At 41.5% G+C, this 25563-nt stretch overlaps 3 protein-coding genes across 3 annotated transcripts; all 3 read right to left on the minus strand.

The window, feature by feature from the left end:
• Positions 1 to 875: 875 nt before the first annotated feature.
• il2rb (interleukin 2 receptor, beta) lies at positions 876 to 12375 on the minus strand. The gene is made up of 10 exons (XM_030408879.1): positions 12071 to 12375; positions 10684 to 10778; positions 10145 to 10289; positions 9886 to 9952; positions 9271 to 9364; positions 8989 to 9134; positions 6386 to 6566; positions 6108 to 6213; positions 5910 to 5988; positions 876 to 3989 (listed from the first exon to the last, which is right to left on the minus strand). The coding sequence occupies exons 1-10, from the start codon at positions 12073 to 12075 to the stop codon at positions 3216 to 3218; spliced, it is 1692 nt and encodes a 563-aa protein (XP_030264739.1). The 5' UTR covers positions 12076 to 12375; the 3' UTR covers positions 876 to 3215.
• A 4651-nt stretch (positions 12376 to 17026) lies between these two features.
• On the minus strand, positions 17027 to 18559 carry cimip4 (ciliary microtubule inner protein 4). The gene is made up of 4 exons (XM_030408920.1): positions 18425 to 18559; positions 18177 to 18294; positions 17309 to 17419; positions 17027 to 17184 (listed from the first exon to the last, which is right to left on the minus strand). The coding sequence occupies exons 1-4, from the start codon at positions 18467 to 18469 to the stop codon at positions 17102 to 17104; spliced, it is 357 nt and encodes a 118-aa protein (XP_030264780.1). The 5' UTR covers positions 18470 to 18559; the 3' UTR covers positions 17027 to 17101.
• A 1506-nt stretch (positions 18560 to 20065) lies between these two features.
• Positions 20066 to 24981, minus strand: LOC115575987 (SUMO-conjugating enzyme UBC9-like). Its single transcript, XM_030408442.1, has 7 exons — positions 24652 to 24981; positions 24304 to 24389; positions 24071 to 24154; positions 23163 to 23235; positions 22443 to 22552; positions 22141 to 22220; positions 20066 to 21823 (listed from the first exon to the last, which is right to left on the minus strand). The coding sequence occupies exons 2-7, from the start codon at positions 24367 to 24369 to the stop codon at positions 21760 to 21762; spliced, it is 477 nt and encodes a 158-aa protein (XP_030264302.1). The 5' UTR covers positions 24370 to 24389; positions 24652 to 24981; the 3' UTR covers positions 20066 to 21759.
• Positions 24982 to 25563: the final 582 nt, after the last annotated feature.

The raw sequence follows: 25563 nt of genomic DNA on the forward strand, positions 1-25563 counted from the left end.
GCTTAATTTATTCCTATTTATCTAATTTTGATCACTTTATGTATTTTCTTCCTCATCAGGATTATTCTCTTCTCATGTGCTGGATTCCTTTTGTAAAGTGCTATACAACATTATAATTATGATTATTGTCATTATTATGCATTTAAATGATTGTACATAAATAACATTTGTGGGAAGTCTTCTCTTGCTATATTTTGTTTCATTATTTTTTGTACGGCTGACTTTTCTTTAAAGAAGTAAGGAAACCAATTGCCTTAATTTAAGCAGACTATTGGATTTAAGTTGTACGAGCTTAGCAGTTTTAACAACTTAAAGTCTGCTTTATGTGATCATTTTGATGTGATTAGATCCCTGAATTTATTCCAAGTGCTTAATTTATGTACTTCAATTGCATCAGTTTTTCAATTTCAGTTTTGAGTAACAACAGCACATAACGGCGCTCTCTTTATGACAAATATCGCCTCTTTTGTGTGTGAAGTGTCGTGACATACTTTGGGTATGATGTGTTAACAGATGAAGCTCTTGTGAAATGGAAAGTAGAGAGATGGAGAAAGACCGATGAAAAGCAGCATCTCGGCGCACTTTCTTACTGACATGGCTAAATATTGTAAATCCTCTGTGAGGTGAGCGGATGTTGCTTGGTTGTGTCGGAGTTAAATGTCAAACCACACACTAATACACACGCTCGCATTCTCTCTCTCTCACACACACACACACACACACACACACACACCACCAGGACCACCTGACAGGACATGTAAACACTCACACACATACAACTCGGGCTCAGTCTCTCATAACACTCTCACTCTCTCTCTCTCACATGCCCACCCCTCAGCTCTTCTTCCACAACGACACAGGAAGTCAAAGGGTGACCCATTTCTACCAGAGGTTTTTTATTTTGTTTGGTCTCTTGCACAGATGTCACTGAGTGCAACGGAAATGTACTGCATGTAGAGACAGAAGCCGCAGCATTCATCAACAACCTCAACGTTTTACATGAATCTACAAATAGCAGTCTGATAAATATGACATGGAATCGGTTATAACTGTACACACAATGCTTCATGGTGGGATAGTTTAACCAGGTGCAGCTGTATTGCTGGATGGATGATCTGTTTATAAAATAACGATTAAAGGTTTTTTCTTCTTTCAACAGCATGAAATGACCTGTAAAAGACGTCCAAACAAAATGAGACGGACTGAAAAAAACCCCCCCCAAAAAAACATCGGTGGCAAACCAGCTGCCTCATTCCTGACAGCAGATCAGTCCAGACTAAAATCAACTCAGTTAATGCTCGTTTGTTTGTCAGTTTCATATCCTTAAACATCAGCCTGGACTGTGTGAGCAACAGCAGACATCACACAGGAAAATAACATCTGATTCAACTGTAAAGCAAGGCTCGCATGCTCTGTGCTAAAGATAATTCATAAGCATCTTCATCGTCAAAACACAACACACATGTTCACCCTTAAATGATTTTAGTTATTTTAAAGAGCTCCTGCTACATTTATCTTTGCAAGATTGAGGTTAAAGTAATAAAAAGCAAACTTTTTAAAGGCAGTGTCATTAAAGGGGCTCTATGCAACAATTACAGCAATTTACATGTATTAGTCACTTTTTTTATCGCCCATATGTGAGCAATTTGCAATGCGCTGTGAAAAATGAGGCCTTCCCCGTCTCAAGCCCGTGGTTGATTTGTTTAAGTTGTTGAACGCTGCCTCTCTCTGCTCCTCTATCAGAGAACAGCAGCAGCTGACGCCAGTTTAGAAATGGAGGCAGCTGACATGAACAGACCACAGAGCCCCTTCACAGGGTGACTTCCATATATTTCTCAACCTGGATGTTATTTCATACACTGAATATATTTGCACGCTAATGCAAATAAAACACACTAAAACACTGAGTAATAAAACACACATTTCTGTTTTGGCTCACCCTCACCGCTCGTGCCAACCTCGTTTTCAGCAGCGTCGCTGTACGCTAGCTGTCCAGGGGCGAGACAGCTTAAAAGGTTAGTGACTAGCTGTTAAGAGTAGTGAAGCATTTAGCAGCTATCATGACAGATATTTAGAGCTGGTGGAGACCAAAACTGAGTTAGAAGGAAAATGTGTATTAGACCTTCACTTATGAGGGAGCCAGAAAGACAACTCAGAATAAACCTGAACAGGTTCACTGGAAAAAACTTACATTAATAAGGAGATAACGTGTCAGTTATTTGTGTTCAGCTTGTTGTTAGTTCTAAAAGTGAACAAACATTCATCGGTGAAGGTTTAAAGTATTAAAGGAGACTTAAGCATTTTAATTTTTTCCTTTCCTTCAGTATCTCATATAAGTTGCTCCTCAGACGCCTCGTCAGTAGGCCCACCTTAAATTCTGTGACTTTGTGACATCAAAGAGTCAAACATTTGCATAACGTATGCTTAGTGGCTACTCTGGCACTTGATAATTGATTAAGCACAGCTGTTTGGTTGTTGTTAGCAGTGCTGGCTCAGGCGTGATGAGCGAACGAATCATAGGAGACTATTCAGGAGGGGGGTCTTAAAGAGACAGGGGCTAAAAATGGAGCATTCCAGACACCAGCAATGGACGGGACGAGAGAACTGATGTGTTTTATGAGCACCAAAGCATGTAAACCTATTCTAGTTGTAACCCAAACCTTGAATATTGTGGCATAATATGTCTCCTTTAAAAATATACAATTCGTGAAAATGCAATTATTAGTCAAAACTGAACAAGACACATTCTCTGGAGATGCTTGAACTCACAGTCAGATTAGATTTAACAATCAGTCAGATGGCTTTTTAATGGTGTTTAAATATAGAGATGAGGCATTATCTCATTTGCATGACTTTCCATAACATCTGAACATTGGAAGAAGCCAGTTTAAAATGTCTTGTTTCATTGTGTTGACATATCAGAGCCAAAGCTTTTCACAGAGGGAACTTTGGACGTCTCTCTTTACCAATCAATACATCTGAAAATGCTGTTGACAAAAATAATTTCTGCCATGTTTGAAGAATAAAATGTTCAGATCCATGAACAAAAGCCTCTGTGAAAACTAGATAATAGATAAGTGCTTCTGAAGTGGAGATTTCTGCTTTGCATCTTGTATTTGCTTTTTTTTTTTTTAACAATGACATCTGTAGCATCTCTACATACATGCATACTATCATTAGAGAAAGAGATACTTCCAGATGCATGCAAGTAGTTTTCAGATGGATTTATTGCTGAATGTTGTCTGCAGCTCTTTGAGCGTCAGATAGCCTGTTCTACAGGGCTCCACAGGCATGGAGGTAGACCTACACATGGCACTGGCCAAAGGCCACGCTGCATAGCTACCAGTGGCAGCTGCCACAGGTGTATCTACCTGCTGACTACTGGAGGAATCCTGAATCAGACTGGGAGCATTAGGTGGGGGCGGAGCTGAGGCAGGGGGACACATCTGGGGAGGAAGATGTACAGGGAGGATGAGGAGAGGAGAGGTCTGGTGAACATCTGAAACCTCCTCCTTTTCTACAACCTCAAAATTTAAACCTCCTGTGTCCTCTTCATCTTCCTTCCCAATGCCAAAGCCAGAGTCAGGGCTCTGCGGCTCCCTCTTCAAGCTCTCATAGGTCGGGCAGGAGGTGAATGAGGGGCACAGGGAGAGGTGCAGGGGGCGGCTGTTGTGCTGATTGTGGAAATCCTCCTTGTAGGTGAAGTAGGCAGGATTCGGGTCGGATCGAGCTGAGACGCCGGAGGAGCTGGACAGAAAGTAGCCCCTGTTAGAGAAGTCGGACAGAGAGGAGGAGTTGTCAGCGACGCCGCTGGTGTCCGAGCCGGCCGAGGGGTAGCTCTTGAAGTGGAGCAGGGCGCTGGTGGAGCTGGAGGAGGGGGAGGTGGAGGGGGCCACGTCAGAGCTTTCACACAACTCAACCGGGGAGATATGGTCGCATGGCTGGGCTGTGAAGAATGAGTCGGGGGCTGACAGAGGATTCAGCCATTTCTGGTGAAAAAAGGAAGAGAGATTTAGGGTAGAAAACACACCTGAAGAAAGACGTGTTCTTAAATGTTGAAGTAAGTGCGAGTCAATGGCAGAAGTTGCTACTTATGTGAGTGTAAGTTTGGAATACAAGCGGCAGACAAACCACACCAAGAGGCCTCTGATCTTTATGTGGTTTAAAAACGTATTTTTTTTTCTAATCTGGGACATTCAGCGGTTGCTCTGCTCTTCTTACTGGTAATTGCTGTTGAGCGAGCGAGTGACATCCCCTTACTTCTTATTAACCTGAACCAGAGCTGCAAGCAGAAAATAGGCAAGGAGGTCATGCATCAGCCAAAGGTTCCCTGACAGCAAAGACTCTACCTCCTATTGTATTCAACCTTCCTGCCTGTTTGACTCGGGAGGCTTGCAGGGGAAGTATGCCCATGAGCAGTATTTACTTTCCATGGTCGAATTTGACGCAGCAGACCCCAAAACATCTGGACCCTACACTTCACATAATGCAGCAATTAACATGCTCTCCCTCCCCCTTTTCCTGCCTGGTAAAACGCCCTCATCTTTTAAACTAGACACCTGCTGTTTGCAACACAGGCTTCCTGTTATAAATCAATCCAAGATAACAATAATAACATCATAAATAAAGCCTCAGGAGACAATAAACAACTGTATTCACAGGCTGAGTGGCACCCCTCAAGAACAAAAACTCACCTTTAGGTGTAAAATATGTGACCCTGTACGATTGACGAACACATTTAAACCCCTCTTCGAAATAAATCAGCAGTGTAGAAATCTTTTTTTTTTTTTTTTTGGAAAAAAGATGAGTCAGCAGACAGACTTGTTGCTAACTTGTTGTTGTGACAACGGCACCATCATCATGCATGCTGGCAAAACGTCAACTGCGGTTTTCTGTCGGGAGACGCGCTGACTTAAACAAACAATGAGCAAGGAAAAGCACAAATAATACAAATAACAATATAATTGAAAGTCAATTCTGCTACCTGCTTGACTTGTTTTTCTCAATGTATAATGCCATAGGTTTATGCTAACAATGGTGGCTAGGAAAAAGCTTTTGTTTTCAGTCTCAGTGACTTTGAACTGAATTTTATACTTAAGTTTAATATTCTCATTGTTAAAAATTATTTTAAAAAAGGAAACGTTACAGCACTTAAAGGGTATCACTTTCGATCATTTGTTTTTTAAACACATATTGAGTCCAACAGTGTTAAATGACTGCAAGACCGGTGCAGTTTCGAGTTACTTTGGAGACTACAGAGCCCACAAAACATACGTAACTTAAAGTATTATTTTTAATGCAGAACTTTAAATGTAATGGAGTATTCTGTACTGTAGAGTGGTACTGCAATAGTTTCTCAGCCATTCAAACTTTTGTATTGGGTTACTGGGCCTATAGTATGCAGGATGAAGACTTGACACGGCAGAATGAGAATGAGAATAAAACTGGTCCCAGAATTGAACCCTGGGGTACTCCAGCTGGGAGCGGTTAGGAAAAAAAAGTGTGCCCCTGTGTTGCAAACATTAGCAATATCATTTTAGCCCTTCTGACTTTATTCTTTCTCAAAGTTTGACTTTAAACTGAGAATTCTGACTTTTCTTTCTCTCTAAAGTGAGAGAAAAAAAAAATCACATTTTAGAGTTTAAGGTCAAAATGCTGCTTGATCAAAGTAAAAACTTGGAGAGAAAAAGTGAGTAGCTGAATACTGATTTAACATTAATATCTATCCATCTGATAATAATAATCATAATAGATCAAAGCATAAGTCAGTGTTATGTTACCTGTGTGTATTAATAGTTTTTGGTGGTAACACCTGCCTGCAGTCTCTGATGCACATGTGTCTAAATGTTCTATGTGGAACGATGTTGGGGTGAAAAGGATTTATATGTGGTGAAAAGATTTATTTTTACCTTTAGATTTCCCCCATGGACAGAGTGGAGAGTGTGGAAGTATTTTGAAGGGTTTGGTACCGGCTTCTCTTTGTGGAGCCTGAAATTGCAGAAGGAAACCATTATTTTTGACATAATGCATACATGCAAACACACACACACACACACACACACACACACACACAGACACTTGTACACAAAAGAAAGCTTTATACTCACCCTTTGTTTGCGCAACTCCTGTGAATGACCAGCATTACGATAAGGAAGAGAACGAAGGTGAACATCCCTCCCCACATAATCAGTCGTGTCTGATCCAGAAGCCACCCTGAAACACACAGCTGATGTTACACCATGTAAAGTATATTGATAAGTACAGTCAATATTTTCCCTCCTTAAAATGAGAACAGCAATCATGTTGAGACTGATATCAAAAAGCCTGTGAGCTGTTGTTTTTTTTTTTGTTGCTCAAACAACCTGGAAATGGAAAGTGTCGTTACCTGTTTCCTGTGGCAAGTCCTCCTTGTTTCTTATGACCCAGGATGTTACTGGACTCCAGTTGCTCCAATGGCTGTGATCCCATTCAGGGGGGAGGACTCTCACCCTGACATGGAAGTGCCCATTTAGTTCCCGAGAAGGTATTTTTAGCGTTGATATTTCCCTGGACATATTGCGGGCCTCCTGGTGACAGATGAAAATTCGGCAAGAAATCAAAATGAGGGTGTATCTCCAAAGTATACACGAACATGACACATTAAAATACACATGCAAATATTTTATTATATCTTTTCATGGGACGACACTGAAGAAATGACACTTTGCCACGATGTAAAGTAGTGAGTGTACAGCTTGTATAGCAGTGTAAATTTACTGTCTCCTCAAAATAACTCAATACACAGCCATTATTGTCTGAACAGCTGGCAACATAAGTGAGTACACCCCTAAGCGAAAATGTCCAAATTGTGCCCAAAGGGTCAATATTTTGTGAGGCCACCATTATTTTCCAGCACTGCCTTAACCCTCCTGGACATGGAGTTCACCAGAAATTCACAGGTTGCCACTGGAATCCTCTTCCACTCCTCCATGACGACATCACGGAGCTGGTGTATGTTACAGACCTTGCGCTCCTCCACCTTCAGTTTGATGATGCCCCACGGATGCTCAATAGGGTTCAGGTCTGGAGACATGCTTGGCCAATCCATCACCTTATACTCTAACCTCAGCTTCTTTAGCAAGGCAGTGGTCGTCTTGGAGGTGTGTTTGGGGTCGTTATCATGTTGGAATACCACCCTGCGGCCCAGTTTACAAAGGGACGGGATCATGCTCTGCTTCAGTATGTCACATGTTGGCATTCATGGTTCGATCAATGAACTGTACCTCCCCAGTGCCGGCAGCACTCATGACACTCACCCAGACCATGACACTCCCACTACCATGCTTGACTGGACGCAAGACACACTTGTCTTTGCACATCTCACCTGGTTGCTGCCATACACGCTTGACACCATCTGAACCAAATAAGTATATCTTGGTCTCATCAGACCACAGGACATGGTTCCAGTGATCCATGTCCTTACTCTACTTGTCTTCAGCAGTTTGGGCCCAATTTGGACATTTTCATTCACTGTTGTTGCCAGGGGTTCAGACATTAATGGCTGTGTGTTGAGTTATTTGAGGGGAAAGTAAATTAACACTGTTATACAAGCTGTACACTCACTGCGTTACATTGTATCAATGTATCATTTCTTCAGTGTTGTCCCATGAAAAGATATAATAAAATATTTACAAAAATGTGAGGGGTGTACTCACTTTAGTCAGATACTGTATGTAAAAGCTATAAGAAACTGCCGGGGACAAAGATATACAACAGACCGGGCTTTGTGTTGTCAAATAATGTCAAGCCATTGGCAGCACGGCTATCTGGATGGCACTATCAGTCGGTCCACTACTTTGGTCCAGACTGAAATATCTGACAAAGTGTTCTGCCCAGCGGCTAGCTGTTTCTGCTAAAAAGCAGAAATACAAACTGTACACCACCTGCTCAAATCCAGATAGCAGAGACACAGTGAGTGCGTGAATATAGTGGAGCAGTTAGCAGCTAGAGGCCAAAATATTTTCTTGCGAGTTGGCAGAGACCAAAATTGGAGCTTAAAGAGAGTGAATATTGGATTTATGTTCGACATAATGGCCCGAAAAAAGACTGAATGATGATGGTGTATGTAGTTGAAGTGCAGCAACTGTTTGCTACTTTGGTAACCAGTTTCTAGTCTGGGGGAGTAGCAGAATAAAAGTAAAGGGATTGCTTAGCCAGGATACAAAAAAGGTGACTGTATTCCAGTAAGGTTACAGAAAAACAGATGTAATTAATACACAGATTATATTCAGTAGCAAAGGGTATAACAACTTTAAGAAAAAAAAGAGAATGATGTACGATAGCATATCCCTTTCTATTTTCACTTAATTTCAGTTTATTTACTAATATTTCTTTTCTCTTTTCTTTACTCCTCAAGTAGTGCAAACGTAACAGATAATATAATCATGTTACATTACTTTAATATTGTGATACCTACCAAGTAGAAACTTTAATAAGGCAATAAGTATCTGTATGCATGTAAAATTCTTATAGTAGGCTACACTCCCAACCCTGTAAGCGTGCCAACCCAGTTTAAAAGGGGAAATATTGATTTGCTGCTACAGCTTGTTTCTGCTGCCTCCAAGTGGCAAAAAATAAACAACTGCAGCTTCAATTTTTAATAAGCCATTATTAGTAAAAATTATCATCCAACACTTTGGTGTTACTCTGTGTTTAGTGCTAATTAGCAGACTTTAGCATGCTTATGTTCTCAACCAAGGACGTTCAGATAACTAATATAGTGAACTTGGAAACATAAGCATGTTAGCATTGTCATTGTGATAAGTTAGCTTCTTGTTAGCTCAAAGTACAGCTGCGACTAAATGCTGTCTCACAGCACAGCTAGCATGGCTGTAGACTCTTAGTTTTCTTATTTTGTGCTATTATTCATCTGCCCAGACAGCATGCTGTAAATATAAGTTATATTTTCATAAAATGTCCATTCATACATGTATGTCCAAAGGCACCCACCTGCCATGTTTGTCCATTCTCTCTGATCTGAATGTGGAATTTAAAAGCTTTGATGAAGACTGAGAGAGGGCTGCCTGTGCTCCATGATATCCAGGTGTCACTGGCAGTGCTGTTCACAGTGGGAGCACCTGGAGGATTCAATTTGACTGTATCATGCAAGCACGCACGCACATACACACAAACGCGCGCACACACACACACACACAAACACACACATGCGTCAAATGTCTTCGCAAATAACTTTACAAGAAAAAGTTGTCTGAATAAGTATAATCCACTCACCATGATTGCATTGATTATATTTTGCGATCTTCTCCACCAACGTACCATCACACTCCATTTTGATGTAGGGCAAGACATTGAAAGGGTTGAACATCTGGTGGGACATTAACATTATCAATTAAACAGAGACAGACATTGTACGGGTGGAGCAACGCGAAGACGTGGCATTTAGCTTTGGATTGGGACCGTTGATTATCGTTGTGTTGATTTTTTATTTAAAGAAGTAAGAATTTTAGTTGAAAGCATTAACTAAAAATTTTAGCATGATGTGAAGAAATTATATCATGACATCCATGTACTGTGTTGCAGAGATAAGTCATGTGGTTAGCATGCTAACCAGCTAACCACAGCGCCTCAAACATCCCTAAACACCAACACTGTCCAGGTACCTCTGATCTCAGATCCCAGTCCCCAGTCTGGATGAACGGCTAATCGAGCTTACTAGCTAGTGTCAGCTACATTTAGCGGGTGATGCTGCTGCTTGTTCGTTTTGGGTATAAATTCAAAAGCTGGACAATTCTTACATATTGCACCTTTAGGTACAACACATGTTTTGCATCTTTGCTGAGACAAGATGTTTACGTCTTCTTCTTCACAATATCGTTGGTGACTTACTTTATTTTCAAAAACAAAACTGCAGCCTGAAGGAGAGTTTCCATGTTGCTCCAGCTTGCAAGATCGACTTAGAAAAAAAAAAGAAGAGGAGAAATGATCATTAAGTTCTGCAGATTTGACCAACTGATGAGGCTGCTGTTCATCACGTTTTCATCTCCAAAGCCCCCCCCCAAAACATAACAAAGGACAAGGCAGAAAATATTTCTCATCCGTAATATTTCAGCAAGCAGAAATGAGTATAGTATCTCTAAAACCTTACATCATTTCGGTGGGAATTTTCTCGTTGCCCTTGTAAGTCAAAATGGTCATCGCACCGATGATCGAACAGTTGACACCAGGAGCCACCGGAGCGCCGTTCCATTTACAGCTGACGGTGCTGACCAAGTCATTCACGCAGGAGAGTCCTTGAGTGACGGAGACAAAACAACAGAGAAGAAGAGAGAGATGATGGTGCCTGTATTTATCAGCCGGCTTGTCCTTCAGCGGACCACTTATCTCTTGGCGTACTAAAGTTGCAATCGCAACCCTTGTGAAGAAAATTAAACACAGAATTTTGATATTTACAATATTAATGACACTCAGAAACTGTGCTGTCCTTTAGGCTCAGTTTGTTTATTCAGTTTATTCAGTCACTTTTAAAATGTTGTCATTCATAAATATATGTTGTGACTCGCAAAAAACAGACTGTGCCACGTTACGTCACTTAGAAAAATAGCAACTCATCAATTATTGTTTTCTATCCTTTGCACCTAAAGGTCAGTAACTGGTTTTATTATCAACATACTTGAAAAAAAGTACCTTGTGAGCCGTTGTGAGAGTGAGCTGCACCCACTGAAACCAGGACCACCAGGACGCACAAGTACCACAGGATCTCCATGGCCACGCCAATATGACTGTGAACAGAGAGGACTGATACATACTGAACAGTACAACGCAGAAAAAAAAGGTTGTATTCATGTATAACCCAGAAGAGAGTGGAGAGTATGTGTTAAAAACCTAAAGCACCCCCCCCCCCTCACAGACAAACTGCTGGTTATGACCACATAGTTACCCAAACAAGTTTCTACCTCGGTATGAAAATGTTTCTGAAACCTGGACGTTGAAACTGCGTCAGCCAATCACCATGAGCACGGTGCCGTATACTTTTGAGGGTTATAAATCAATACAGATCCAGGGCGAGCAGAACACTCATCCTGAGAGAAGGCGGCAACGCTCAGAGCTACATGTGAAACCTGACAGAAAAACACTGACACCTGTGCTGCTGCACCACAGAGAGCACATCAAGTGCCATGCCGTAAGAGCCAATTATTATTACGTGACGAGGTTTGAAGTGGCTGACTAATCACAACCTGCTAAAAAAAAGTCTGAAAAAAAGACAAAAATATATTTTTAAATATCAGGGTTCAGATTTTGATCTTCTGACTTTTATATCTGCCGTATAAAGTCACACAATTTGTGATCAGTTTGAGTCATCCGGTGTTGGCGGTTTTTCCATCAAAGCCCGGTCTGAGTAGGACTATCATGAAACGAGCAGACGAGGCACCGCACTCGATATGCATATTATGACACGATGTTAAGTGGAAACAAAACCGCTCGTTCTGAATAATAACAGCATGTCAGGAAACCTTCATAATATCCTCTTACTGTTGTAATAACAGCCGCAAGAGCCAACAAGACACTGAGAAAGTTGTCTTTTGGCTAAATTGGGTGCATATAGATTTTTTAAAATGTTGATTAAAGGGGCACTATGAAGTTTAGGAGAGGAAATTTTAATATTTACATTATTAATAAGGTAGTATAATACCAGTATTTATTTTTTCCATCAGTGAATCAACAAGCTGGGGAATTATAAGGTCTCCAGGACTCTGTTTGAGGCTAGAAAGGTGGCAGGGTCCACCAGATATAAACAAAGTAAGACAGTATGAAACTGTGCTGTCCTTTAAGGTCAGTTTGTTTATCCAGCTTAGTCAGTCATGGACATAAAGAGAGATTATTTATTTAGTTTGTTCGGGGATAAATAAATTAAGCTATTCTTTCTTGAATTTTGTCCCCAACACGACATAGTGCTCCTTTAATGTGCATCGTCCCTTTCAAATAAAATAAAATAAATTAAAATAAATGCCAAATGTAAACAGCTGGACTTATTTTTTAAACATCATCAGCAACAAACAAAGTGACACCGTACCTCATGAGCGTGGGTCAGTACGTGTCGCAGGGGGTCCCTGAGAGGAAACTCATCGCCGTCCCCTCTTCTGGACCGACGAGTTCAGTAGATTTCCTTTTCTTCTTTCTCTTTCTCACTTAAGCAATCTCTCTCTCTCTCTTTCTCTCTCTCTCTCTCTCTCTCTCTCTCTCTCTCTCTCTCTGTCTTTCTGTCTCTCATCCCTCTGTCTCCTCACTCTTGCCCCTCTCTCGTCTTCTTTAAAGTGCCCAGTGACATTTTCCACTTGCGACCGCAGCCTGTGTCTGGGGCTGACAGGAAGCCTCATGGTGCAGTGTGTGTGATAGTGTGTGAGAGAGAGAGAGAGAGAGAGAGAGAGAGAGAGAGAGAGAGAGAGAGAGAGAGGACGGGCCGCGGTGGGGAGGAGGAAGAGGTGGGGAGGTGAGGGCTGCTGTAGAGTAGAGCAGAGCGCCTCCTCCTCCTCCTCCTCCTCCTCCTCCTCCGGCTACCTGGACCCCATCACAGCTTTTAAGGTAATTGCGCTGAAAACAAGAAATACAAAAAGGCACACCACATCCGGTTTCAATCACAACGTAAAGTGGGTTGCATGAAGAGAAAACCTGCGCGTCGTCCTATGAAGTGGTTTCTTGTCAATGAAACTCAGCTTAAAATGACGATTGGGAGGATAAAGAGGCTAAAGCATCCAGATTTAGAGCTGTGGGGGTTATTTAAAAATGTAAACACACTCGCACACACGGGTTGTACAGCGTCAAAACCGCCGCTGTTACAGCCGCAACCACTGCAGACGCATATAGACCGTGTGCTGCTCCAGTGCTTCTATACAGTGAGTGAGGAAAGGAGGTTACATGTTAAAGCAAGCCGGTGTCTTTCCACTCAAAGGTCACCGTACATCTCTTCTGTAGCCACAGGCCCCATGAGGTCTCCTCTGGTTTGCCGTTAGCCTGTCCATTGCTGTTATCTCATATGAGAGGAGACATGAGGGGATTTCTAAAAAATGTAAAATTTTGTCTCACTACGCAATGCCCCAGTTGACAAGTTACTGCGAAAACAAAAGAAAGAAAAATAAGTTCCTTGTGTGCGTGCTCCTGTTGCTTCTTCGCTGACAGTAGAATCAACTCAGCCGTCATCGTTATGTTTACCATTGTTTTCCGCAAGTATGGCTCGACTTGCCAAGTGGCACACAACGTATATTTGACGTGGAGGGGCGATAAAGTCCATTAGAAGGAAGGCAGGTTTAGGGCGCTTCCGCATAGGCTTCACTTTTCAAACAAAGTATCGATGACTCGGGAGCTATTATAAAAATCCATTAAAACCCTGATCATTTTTGTATCGTACCTTATGATGAACAATGTGGTGGAAGGTAAGGAGAGAGCAGACTTAGAGAAACGCTTGCAAGGGTTACATACAATCGAACCTGATTACACTCGCACTTGCTTGTCAAATGTCAGAACGTGAATGTGGCGCAGTGAACACAATAGTTAAGATCAGCGCGTTCGTCTCAGTCCTGAAGTTCAATGAAGGGCTATTGTGCAACGCTGTGCACAGACCTACAAACCGCAAAGCACATTCACGCAAACGGCGACGCCTGTTGCAACACAATATTTTTTGAACTCAGCAGGTTTTGGGTGCTTGAGTGGGTTCGGGCCCAGCAGTAGGCCAGAGGGTAATCTGATGTACTCCCCCGCAAGTTCCTGCAGTTATATAGGTGACAGCATCAGCGAGCAGAGGTAAGAGTAGAGGCGAGGGCAGTGGAGGGTTGAAGTGTTCGGAGGAGGCGCAGGAGGCAGAGGAGCACGCGGCTCTCGCCGTAAAGGTCAAAGTCCGCGGTGCCTGAGGCGGGAAGCTGGCGAGCAGACCATAGTGATGTTTGTGCTCGGAAGGCAACAAGAAAAACAGTCTCCATCGACAGACCACAGAGGCAGGGAGGGGGTTTCTCAGTGGGGAGGAGGTGAGAACATCAACAAGGGAGGACACACTCATGCTGCAAAACCTGTGGCTCAATATAAATGAACACATGATGCAAGTCGCTGGCAGAGGTGTCACACTCAGTGACAAACAAACAGCTGAAGGAGAGTTATGACAACTAACTGTCACTAATTAACGCCGTTTACTGACTCATCTATCGCAGAAGTCAGATTCCTGTAAGCAGGGGCCACAGTTGACTAAGCTCGATATCCTGTGGTGCGGAGGGCGGCATACGAGCCTTCTACCATATGATTCACATAGAGTACCTTAACACACTTTACACAAGAGTCAGTGTGTGTCCTCGGCCATGAGGCAGCCCTGTGAGGCTGTCGCTGTGGTTGCACAGCTGTGTTTTGATCTAAATGCAAATGTTATCAGGGTAACAACACTCACAGTGAATGCTAACGTGCTGATGTCTATCAGCTTTGTTTACCACGCTGACCATTTTATTTTGGCCCGTTGCCGTGCCAACATTTGGTTGGTAAACTTGAGGCAACGTCAGGGCGGCTAAAAACACAAACATTATACATGTGAACTGTCATTTTTCTTCACTTACCTTACACAGAGGTTGAATGTAGTTGTGTACACTTACACATGTATTGTGCTTAAGTGCAGTACAGTGTTGAGGGTACTTGTACTTGGAGTATTTACATTTTATGTATCTTGTTACTTCTCTTCGCAAGATTTCAGGGGAAAATATTGTACTTTTTACTCCACTACATTCATCTTTACATCTTTAGTTAATACTATTCCAGTTATCAAAACTAAATACAACCAAATTAAAAACTATGATGTCTTATTATACAGAGTCTCTTGGCAGAACAGGAAGTGCCTAAATTTACCACTCCTCTGGATTGACGAATCGCGCTTCTCCATCTGACAATCTGATGTACGAGTCTAGGTTTGGCAGTTGCCAGGGGAACGCTACTTGTCTGACTGCATTGTGCCAAGTGTAAAGTTTGGTGGAGGGGGGATTATGGTGCAGGGTTGTTTTTCAGGAGCTGGGCTTGGCCCCTTAGTTCCAGTGAAAGGAACTAAAGCTTCAGCATACCAAGAGATGTTGGCACAGTTCCATGCTCAAAACTTTGTGGGATAGTTTGGGGATGGCCCCTTCCTGTTCCAACATGACTGTGCACCAGTGCACAAAGCAAGGTCCATAAAGACATGGAGGAGAGAGTTTGGTGTGGATGAACCTTGACTGGCCTGCACAGAGTCCTGACCTCAACCCAACAGAACACCTTTGGGTTGAATTAGAGCGGAGACTGAGAGCCAGGCCTTCCCATCCAACATCAGTGTGTGACCTCACCAATGTGCTCCTGGAAGAATGGTCAAAAATTCCCATTAACACACTGCTAAACCTTGTGGAAAGCCTTCCCAGAAAAGTTGAAGCTGTTATAGCTGCAAAGGGTGGACCGACGTCATATTAAACCCTATGGATTAACAATGGGATGTCACTTAAGTTCATATGCGAGTCAAGGCAGATGAGCGAATACTTTTGGCAATATAGTGTAGCTACCAAAGTTAGAATGCTAGCCAGCTAGCGCCTTCCTTTCTAGTCCAAAGCTCCCATGCAGGCCTTGTAAAGGCTACCCCTGTCCCCCCAGCTCCCAGTCCTAACCTCTAGCTGCACGGATAACTGAGCTAACTAGCTAACTACAATTAGCAGCATACAGCAGTTGCTGTGATGATAAGCTGCCCTGTATTTGTTTTTTCGACCGTTGTCAGCTCTTACATATTGCACCTTTAAGTACGTTTTGATGCAAATATTTGGGGACTTTCCTGATGTAAGTAGTTTTACTTGTTACAGAGTATTTCTACATTGTGATCTTGGCTACTTTTACTTCAGTACAATATCTGAGTAAATCTCATCGACTTGACATTCTATTGAGCTTAAACAATTGAAGCCTACAATATGATGAGTGATATGATTTGGCACCACCATGTTTCTATACCAGCCCAGAACTGACAAACCGAACTTGCCTGGGCGTTATTTTTTCCCTCAGCTTTTTTTTGTGGTTTCCATAGCAGTTTGAAAGTACAGTTCAGTTGGCGGTCAATTCACTGCCTTGATGCCACTAAATCCCACACATTGGACTTTTAAGACGTGCAGGAGGAACCTTTTCAGCTGCACACTTCCACAAAGAAATGCAGTGTAGCAGGCAAATGAATCTGAACTATTTCTCTAATACCTCTTTACAGGTCATTTGACACTTTGTGAGAAGTGCTTCACATTGAAATACACCTAACATCGGCTCCATGTGATTCAAAGATGAGTTTAAACAAGGAGTGGCTGTGGATCAGCGCTGAGCGAACACCTCAGTGTTTGTTTGGACCGCTTATTGCGCAGCGTTAAATCATTGCGTGCACTTTAAACAGTCCCTGCAATGTCCCTTTAAGCGTGCGGTAAAGACCGGATCACTTCTACAGAAACGCTTTATATATAGGTGTGACTTGGTAGGAGCAGCAGCAGGTACTGACAAAAAGCAAGTTTCAGTGGTTTCTATTGAAACCACCTACGTTCTGCTGCCTTTACACATCACACAGAGAGACAAATAACCCCCTCAGCTGCTGGTGACATTCAGCGGTTAACGTCCTTCAGTTTTAGATTGAGTAACGACCTGTGTTTTACATGCTGTACGATCTTGAGGTGCTTTGAGTCTCTCATTTTGTGTTTTTTGTGCCCTATATTAGAATTATTAAGAAGAAAAAAGGCTTCTTTATGAAAATCCGGTTATCATTTTTTCCGTCCCATATTTTAAAGAGTACACATATAAATGCGCACACCGCTGTTGCTACCCTGCCTCAACAGCTTACTGATTAAACTGGCTCAGCTCGAACCCACAGGATATCACAGATATCTTTTATCTAACCAATAATCTTCTCAGTGGTATTTCATTTGTAACCTACATCTTGGTTGTTTATGGTAAAGCAGCAAGCTTACAACATGTACGGTTTTATTGTTTTATTTTTTCGCATTTCCAAAATAACCCAAGGTGTGAATTACAAAGGACGGTTTATGTGTATGTGTGTGTGTGTGTGTGTGTGTGTGTTGTGGTGAGAAGCAGGACATCATTTCGCGCTGCTCTTTTTTTCCATCTCTGTCAGTAACTTGTTCAGTTTCTGGTTCATGATGTTTCTCTCTGTCCACTGGACTGCAGGCAGGCCGCACAGAGATGTGTTGTGAAAAAATATTTTGAAATTACAAAAAGACCACAACAATGACAGACGGAGCAACGTGAGACAGACAGGAGGACAGGACGGAACACTACTACATACCCATGTCATCCGTCTTGTGGCCGTACCACCGCTGGGGGTCTGCAGGCCAGGCAGTTAGAGGGTGGCTGACAAAGGAGTCCCGGGTGACGGACCTCCATGGTGAAGGAGCGCCTGCAGAGACAGAGGGTTCAGTGGGCTGAATTCATGTGGGGGAAAAAAAAGAGTGAATAGTGAAATAAAAGGTGATGTAGGACTAAGAAGCAACAGCCACGCTGGTGCAGCTGTAGTTAGCAGTTACTCTGGTTACACGTCGCTGCTTGTTCGTCCCGAGCACACGCTCAAATAGCTGGACAATTCTGACATATTGCACCTTTAATTCCTGTAGTTCAGATGCTGGAAATCTGGCTCTCTGGCTTGGGACTTGAATGCAGCATGTGTTCCTAAGTTCCACATTATGTGCTCTCCCTGGGCTCCTTTGTTCCCAAGGTCCTACTGTATGATCCCCAGATCTAGGATTAGGGTTATTTGACCTGAAGGACCTAAATGTGTGTTAACATTGTATCGGGGGAAGATATATTATATAGATTATAGCACCCTGGGAAGAGAGGACCTTGGGACGCATGACTCAGGGAACAGAGATACACTTCCAGTACGGGTGTCACACAGTGCAGCGTGTGTATCAACATACACATCTGAATAATTCAGCAGTGCTTGAACTACTCAAACAATGTTTATGTCATGTAAGCTTGAAAACAATATGACAGCAGTGTTATTGAATTATAATTGGTTTTCAATATCACAGAAGCTATAATCTGGACATTCTAAGCAAGTATAAACACAGTAATTTTTCCTGTACATGACCTACAAGAAATATTTATATATATTTTTGTTTTATTCTACCAGGAGTGTAAAGACTGGACTTACACACCTGGAAATATGTTGGTGCGCAGACAGCGGCCCAAGCTGTTGTATGACGAGGCTGATCCAGGATCAACGTAGTGCGGCAGCGACAGGGGCAGCACCTGAGGGCTTTCTACTGCCCTCACCTACAGAACAACATGTACAGAGGAAATCATAACTGGCGGCAGAAAACACATCGTTAACACGCAGCAGCAGCAAAAAAAAAAAAAGAAGAAAAGAAAAAAGGAACAGAAAAAAAAAGAGTAGGTTTCTCACTTGCGTCTTTGCCGGTTGCGTGTCTTTTTGTCCGATTGAGGTCATGCTGAGATAATAACCCGCAGGAGGAGCAGAGCCACAACAAAAGGTGTTACATTTCTCAAGAACATGCAAGAACACCCGAGAGCATTACATCAGGTTACACCTCTGGACGAGAGAGAGGAAAGACAAAAACTGAGACAATAGAAGATTTTTAAAAAATAAAAAAAAAATAAAAATAAAAGGGTGCACCTACACTCTTTTGTTATTTTAGTCAGTGCCAGTCAGAGCGCAGGAATGGGGGAAATATTTATGATAGGAAATAATATTTTCTAGATCAGTTTTTAAATCTCCTTGAAGTCACTTCTTTTGATACTGAAAACTGAAACACAGAGGGTTTTTAAATGGTCACACTGTCCACCGCAAGACAAATACTTAGTACAATTTGTGAGCGGTCGTACATAAAGTAAACAACCTGTACTGATTTCAAATAAATATGGCGGCATTTGAAGATAATGTTTCATGTGTTAAGACAGCACCTCTGTGCAATTTTATCATCTAGAACCAATCTTCACATTTTAATTAAAGGTCCAGTGTGTAGTATTTAGTGCCAGATATCGAACATAATATTCATTTTACTGATTTCAGTGCACAATCACACTAGTAATTATTGTCAGAATGAGCCGTTTAAATCTATCTTTATTTTTCGCATTTTTAACAACAGCTGGATTCCATCTATTCCTTCACACTGCACTTTTAAAGCTGCTCTGACAGACATTTCACTTTAACAGCATAACAAATGACAAATTAGACAACGTCAAGAGGGTCACTCAGACTGAAAAGCTACCCTCAGCTTCATTGAGCTTTTCAGCCAGCTGCAGCTCGTTGTGCGTCTCGTTTCCTGTACTGTTACAAATGTTTTTCAGAGAAAATAACTTTGAAGTCCACTGAACATTTGCTGCTCAGCATCAAAAAGTAGATGAATATCAGTCATTAAGAACCTGTCAGACCTGTGAACAGCTTAAAGGACGGAGAGAAACTTTATTCGGGTATCGTCAAATGTGACAAATATAGGGATTAAAACTCTGGCCTGTTTCTACATCTTGTTTTTGTGGCTGATGGTTAAAGGTGAGTATGCTATGATCCCCAAAACTCAGACAGTTAGCCCCTGCCCCCCCCACCCAGAAATTCACAGAAAAACACCCTTTTTTCTTTTTTTGTTCTTTTATTCAACTTTATTTCACAATTTTATGCCATTTATTGTGTTCTTTGTTATAATACCACACACAAATGTCAACTGGCTAAAACAATATAAAACATAACTTCCACAATTTTTCAGTATTTATATTATGTACATGCACTCAGATATTCAAAGGCAAAAAAATGTCAGGCCTTCGCCGAACTCTCAAGTGCACTCTCTATCCGTCTTCCTTGCTGGTTGAGAGGCCATTCCAATGAGGATCCTTCAGCTTCTGCTCCGCTTGAATTAAACAGCCGTTTCATTTCTTACAGGTTTGTATTAATTTTGTAAGCATCGTGAGATAAAATGACTTGTAGTGATGGTATGCTATTCTATACTGATCGAGAGCCAAAACAAACACGTGGCAACAGTTTCTGTTAATTTTACTGTGGAACAGCTTTATCTCGTACTGAACTTTTTTTGGGGGGGCGGCGGGCGACATCCTGGTGTTGAATGTGTATGAAGCTCACTTTTCACTTCCAGCTGGATTCAGTAAAAGAATCTTAACACTAAACCCGTGTCTATACTGCAAGCGTCACACTAGCATGCCGACAGTATTCGGTGACACTGACGCGGCTTAAGAAGTTTTTCCTGTCTTCCTGATCCATTTATCCATCAACACTGTAACATATGACTGCCACTTGCTACTGTTTATCATTCATTGGTTTCATTTAGATACTTAATCAGATATATATCAATGATAGTAAAAATAACTTTATTTGTATACCACTTTTAAAAACCAGTGCTTTACACATTAAAGGTGCAATATGCAAGAATTTTAGGTGAAAACATTAAAAAAAGCTAACAGAATTAACAACAGAATGAGAAGAAGTCACAGTTTTGACATTGTGAGGTCTATTGTTTTTGTTTTTTTTTATTGCACCTACTGAAGTTAGCATACTAACATCTAGCCTCAGCCAAGACCGGTCCAAAGCTCCTGTGCTTGCGGTGTAAACGACGACACTTCTGCAGTGCTTTTAGATCTCAAACCACACTGCCAGCTGCAATGGCTAACTAAGCTAACTTATGGCAGCTATAGTTAGCAGCGATTACTCAAGTGATGTGCTGCCCTCTATTTGTTTTAGAGAATGCTTTCGACAGGTGGAGAATTCATACATATTGCGCCATTGAGATAAGGATGATAATATACAGACTTAAGGAGAAAAGCGCCATCATAAACAATAAAGTCAAAGAGTCTGATACACTTGCGGTGTAGACACGGGGTTAAAGTTATCCTCGCTCCACTGCAATACAGGATGGTTTAGACGTGGAGAAAACAAAGCACTAATCTGACTGATGTGTCCCATTTTCCACTCTTCCTTTCTCTGAGGTGGACAGAGGTTCTGTTCCTATCTACATAACCGCCACAGTTTACTTAGAATACCAGGATTGTCTTTTAACCTGAATTTGTTGTGTTGATCGTAATTTTTCGATTGCTTTCTGGAAACTCAGACGTGACGGATATGTGATAGGAACCAAACAAGGGATCAGGAGCACAGCGGGGGGGGGGGGTAGCTGGACTTCCATTGTACGTCTGACTGCTTTGTCCCACTTCATGCCAATATTCATGAAGAACTATCTACAATACTGAACGTGGAAGGTTCAGAATCAATCTCCTCCTCTGCCACGACTGTCTGAACATTACACAGAGTGTTTATGACATGAAATCTTATTTCTACAGCTCTGTTGATACATAAGCATGACCTACTGTTTTAATGGAGACATGAGCGAGCTTAGCAGCACTCATGACTTAACTGTAGATTTGGATTATACAAGAGTTACAGATAGCAAAGGTCGCGTTGACACCAGACTTTAAGGATCATCAGCTATGCATTAAAAATGCATAAATATTTCTTGAAGACAGGTACAAATTTGATCTTATTGAACTTTCCTTGTTTATAAAAGAAAGAAAAAGAAAGAAAGAAAAAAAGAAAGAAAGAAAAAAGATAGAAAGACAAAAGAAAAACAGGCTCACTTGTCATCTGTGTAGTAGTATACTGTAATAATACTCAAAACTGGATTCTTATTGGAGTGGTCCTTCAGGCGCTGCCTGCCTCCTGTGTGTAACCTTCGTCAGTTCAGGCTGCTCAGGTGGGATAGAGGACAGCTCTCCTCTCTATGTGGGGGCAAACTTCTTGGCCTGTGCCCTTACCCGCTTCTCATAGTCCATCCTGTTCTGACTGAAACACAAAACACAAAGAGATAAAGAGATTAAGACCTTTAACCAGACTAATGTCAGTTAGATATCATTTAGAGGCTCCATGTGTGATATAAGATAGAACAGAATCATTTCTTTATTCTCTTGTGTTATGACTTGCTCTCTTTCTGTGACATCAGAAGAGAAGTGCTGCCCTGGCAAGTCGTGAACTAAATTATACCTTGAACCCAATTTTAAGAAATATCTAAGCAAAGCTTACAAAGTGACCTAAATAAAAACAATTCATCCATGCCTCAGTTCTGGGCCACCAGATGTGTTAAGTGGTCAAAGCTAGCTTACCAGTAAATTGTGTAAGCCTCTGCTTGTGCTGGGTCTTGAATGTTGGGCTCGTTCAGCAGCTCCTGGATACCCAGCAGGATCTGAAAACACAGTCAACAGTCCTCTAGTCACACTACAGTAAGTGGAGTATTCCACAGGATCCACACAATACAGAAATGCTGTGTTCAGTGATTCCACTGTACAATTACAAGTCGGAACTGGCCCATTATAGCTTATAAGATAATAGTAAAAAAATATAAAAATGATAAAAAGTAAACCAACTACATCCACTGTGTAAAGGAGAGACTGTGGAGTGTTCGGACCTGTTTGATGGTGATGGCAGGCCTCCAATCTTTGTCCTCCTCCAGGATCGACAGACACACAGTGCCCGATGGGTAGACATTCGGGTGGAATATTGGTGGCTCAAACTTGCCTAAGTGGGAAATGATAGAAAACAAATTAAGACTTTTAAATTTAAATAACAGTACAGTATAGTCATTGTAGAAAACCGTCATTACCTGACAGTTTTCCCTGCCTAAGTCTAAAACACAAGCGGGTCTGTGAGAGTGCTTGCATGCTGTAATTGTTTTGTGACAAATTAGGGAAATTTCTAGCTCATCAAGTTTTTAATTAATTAATGGAATAGTAGCACTGTAACATGATGCTCTTCTGTAGCAGCATTTCACTTTATCAGACAGGGTATAAAATACGAAGTGTTGTCAAAAGTTTAGCACCATCACAACAGGGAATTCTGGGATAGGCTCTTGACTGAAGTCTAGCTCTTTGTGTAACATTTGAAAACATTTATTTTCTTAAAGTTCCCCCCCATTCAAATAAATCTAAATGCAGCGACAAAAATATACAGTAACAGATAATGTCATAGCTTGCTCTAGGTTCATCGTTTACACCTGGTGGTGTACTGTGTGAACCTGGTATACTGACTCTGACAAAATTCTTATTTCCCTCATCTTGAACAGACAGCCGCATGGAAATGTCTGCCAATCAGCAAAGAAACTATGTCACAAGTGTGGAGTGGTGCTCACATTTGGGTGGTGAAGAGGGGTAGTCATCTTTGAACAGCATTCTGAGTTTGTAGAGTCCTCCCTCCCACAAGGTCTAATGATGACGACATGAAGAGATATTAAACAACTGCAAAGGATCTAAAAATAACTATACAGGAATGTCGACAGAAACACTGACATACTAAATCGTGCAGCCATAGAAGAAATAAATATGGACAATTACTACCCTTAAATCTGACTTTTGTCTTTCTGCTTGATGACTGGAGCCATTTTTGCTGCATGCTGTGCCAAAATCATGAGAAAACACTTCCTTCCAAGCAAATTATGCTATTCTTTTTTTTTTTTTTTCAAAACAAACAAAAAAGGTTGAAAATTGATAGGACTATAAGACCTTGCGTGGTTGCATTGTTTTAGTTCTCAAAAGGATATGATATGGAAATTAAATTGGAAATTATAGTCATTATCTATCGCTCGTCTCCCATAATTCAAGTCTCTCGAGGCACCGAGATCCCAAATTAATTTGAAGGGACAATATCTTAACCCTAAGCGGACCGCTGAGCTTGTGCAATCACTTCAGACACTTTTAGCTAGAGGAAAGATTTGTGTTTCAAAACGGGGAAATAACATCTTTTCACATCGATTCTAAATCTCGAGGACTTGAATTGCGGCAGCCAAGCTGTAGAGAGCCATTGTTTTCATCCAGTCCTCATCTACCTAAGTTGTTTACCGAGAAGCTCTAAAAACTTTTCTCAACTACAAAACTTCACCCAAATTTCCACCTGCATGGGTGTAAGTAGAAAGTGAGAACATTTTCAATTTTGGGTAAACTTATCCTTTAACATTTTTCAAAGGGCCTGTTGCTGGTCTTCACTGCCAGCCATGACACTGACATGACGCTTTAGCCGAAACTTTGCCAGATGATAACTTACTCCTTTCTTCCCTGGAATGGCACACTCCCAGTTCATCAGATTCATGGTCCCATCAGGGTTCTTAGTGGGCACGGCAACAAAACCCTGTGTGGTTTACAAGAGACACAAAACATCACCAGGCAACCTCAGTCTTGTAACTTGTGTCAGTAGCACTCATAATGATATGGAAATAAATCTCAGTGGCATGGGGGGAAAGGGTTGATATGATTATGGATAACCATGCTGCTGCTTACAAATGGATGGTCTTTTCTCCAAGCTTTGCGCTCCTGGGACAGTCTGCTAAGAGCGATGCCAGACATTACTGCTCATCAACGCCTCCCTGTGGGAAAAAACAAACCAAAACACATTAATTATTCAAATCAAGCTGTCCACAGACTGGTAAATTAAACCAGTCGCAATGTTTCTTCCGAAAAGATGTGGTTCAAGCTGGAGGTATCACACCGACACTGATTTGTTATTTGATATGCGACCGGTAGCAGTTAGCCCACAACCTCAATTTTACCGCTACACCCCAGTTAAACATGACAACATTAAACAACCACACTCACAACGACATGTGGAATTATTTTTGCTCAACTTACCTCTGATTTTATTTGGCTAAAAACCGGAATTACGTGGGTTGGAAAACTAGCGTTAGCTTGATTTGCTGTGCTAACGCTAACGTTGACGGCGGCCGAAAAACACACCCTTCGACGTTCAAAACCAAAAGTACAGGGCCAGTTAGGGCGTCAATAACCACATCAAACTAAACTTTGATATGATCAACATTCCCCAGACACTCTAATCCTGATATATTGGTGTTGTTTTTGGACAATTTACCACAGTTATGTAGAACAATGTGACTCGTAATACCGTTTCGGCAGCTAGCCTATTGCAAGAAAGAAAGGACCCCAATTTGTTTATTTCGTGAGGACCTTCAGGCAGTGTGCGGGACAGCCCAAAGCCCTACACGTCAGAGACGGGCGGCCATCTTTGTTGTGGCATCCATACTGGGTAGTTCGTGCCTTTGGATGATTCGATCATTTTGAGTCAAGTCCTGAAAACAAATCACCTTGCACTTCCCTTTTCCTTTTTTTATTTGTGTATTTATTTATTTTTACATATTAACCTGTCTGGTATTTTTAATATCTGCGTAATATACATTAAATAACTGCAGTAGCATATTATTCAATGCTATTAAAAGCAGATGGGACCATGTCTCTTTATACTCGAGGACATACTCCTTTATTGATTATACAGAGAGAGAAGGTGATGTCAAGTTCAGTGTGTAAGTTATGAAAAACAATTTAAAAAAATGTTTTAACAGTTTTGACTTTATTTCTAATAAATGAAAAAAAATCAACATGTTTATTTTTAAAACTTTCACAAAGATATAATGCTGTGTAATAATGGCTACAGTGGTGTGACTTATAACTGTATGTAATACAGACTTAATTATTATCATCAGTCCAAATTAATTCTGCAGCGGTACCTCTGCAAAACACATTGGTTTC

The sequence above is a fragment of the Sparus aurata genome, chromosome 23 (genome assembly GCF_900880675.1).
Source record: "Sparus aurata chromosome 23, fSpaAur1.1, whole genome shotgun sequence".
Classification (NCBI taxonomy): domain Eukaryota; kingdom Metazoa; phylum Chordata; class Actinopteri; order Spariformes; family Sparidae; genus Sparus; species Sparus aurata.

Bases quoted from the DNA above. Each gene is read 5' to 3' on its own strand.
- LOC115575987 (XM_030408442.1), bottom strand. From the start codon at position 24,369: ATGTCTGGCATCGCTCTTAGCAGACTGTCCCAGGAGCGCAAAGCTTGG. The intron at 22,221-22,442 runs GTCCGAACACTC...CTGTGTTTTCAG, and splicing joins CTGCCATCACCATCAAACAG to ATCCTGCTGGGTATCCAGGA. The intron at 21,824-22,140 runs GTAAGCTAGCTT...TTTGTGTTTCAG, and splicing joins GAGGCTTACACAATTTACTG to TCAGAACAGGATGGACTATG.
- il2rb (XM_030408879.1), bottom strand. The intron at 10,290-10,683 runs GTACTTTTTTTC...CCGTCACTCAAG, and splicing joins CTCTCACAACGGCTCACAAG to GACTCTCCTGCGTGAATGAC. The intron at 3,990-5,909 runs GTAAAAATAAAT...TTTTTTCACCAG, and splicing joins TCCATGGGGGAAATCTAAAG to AAATGGCTGAATCCTCTGTC.
- cimip4 (XM_030408920.1), bottom strand. From the start codon at position 18,469: ATGACCTCAATCGGACAAAAAGACACGCAACCGGCAAAGACGCAA. The intron at 18,295-18,424 runs GTGAGAAACCTA...GTTGTTCTGTAG, and splicing joins CGCAACCGGCAAAGACGCAA to GTGAGGGCAGTAGAAAGCCC. The intron at 17,420-18,176 runs GTGTGTAAGTCC...CTGTCTCTGCAG, and splicing joins GCGCACCAACATATTTCCAG to GCGCTCCTTCACCATGGAGG.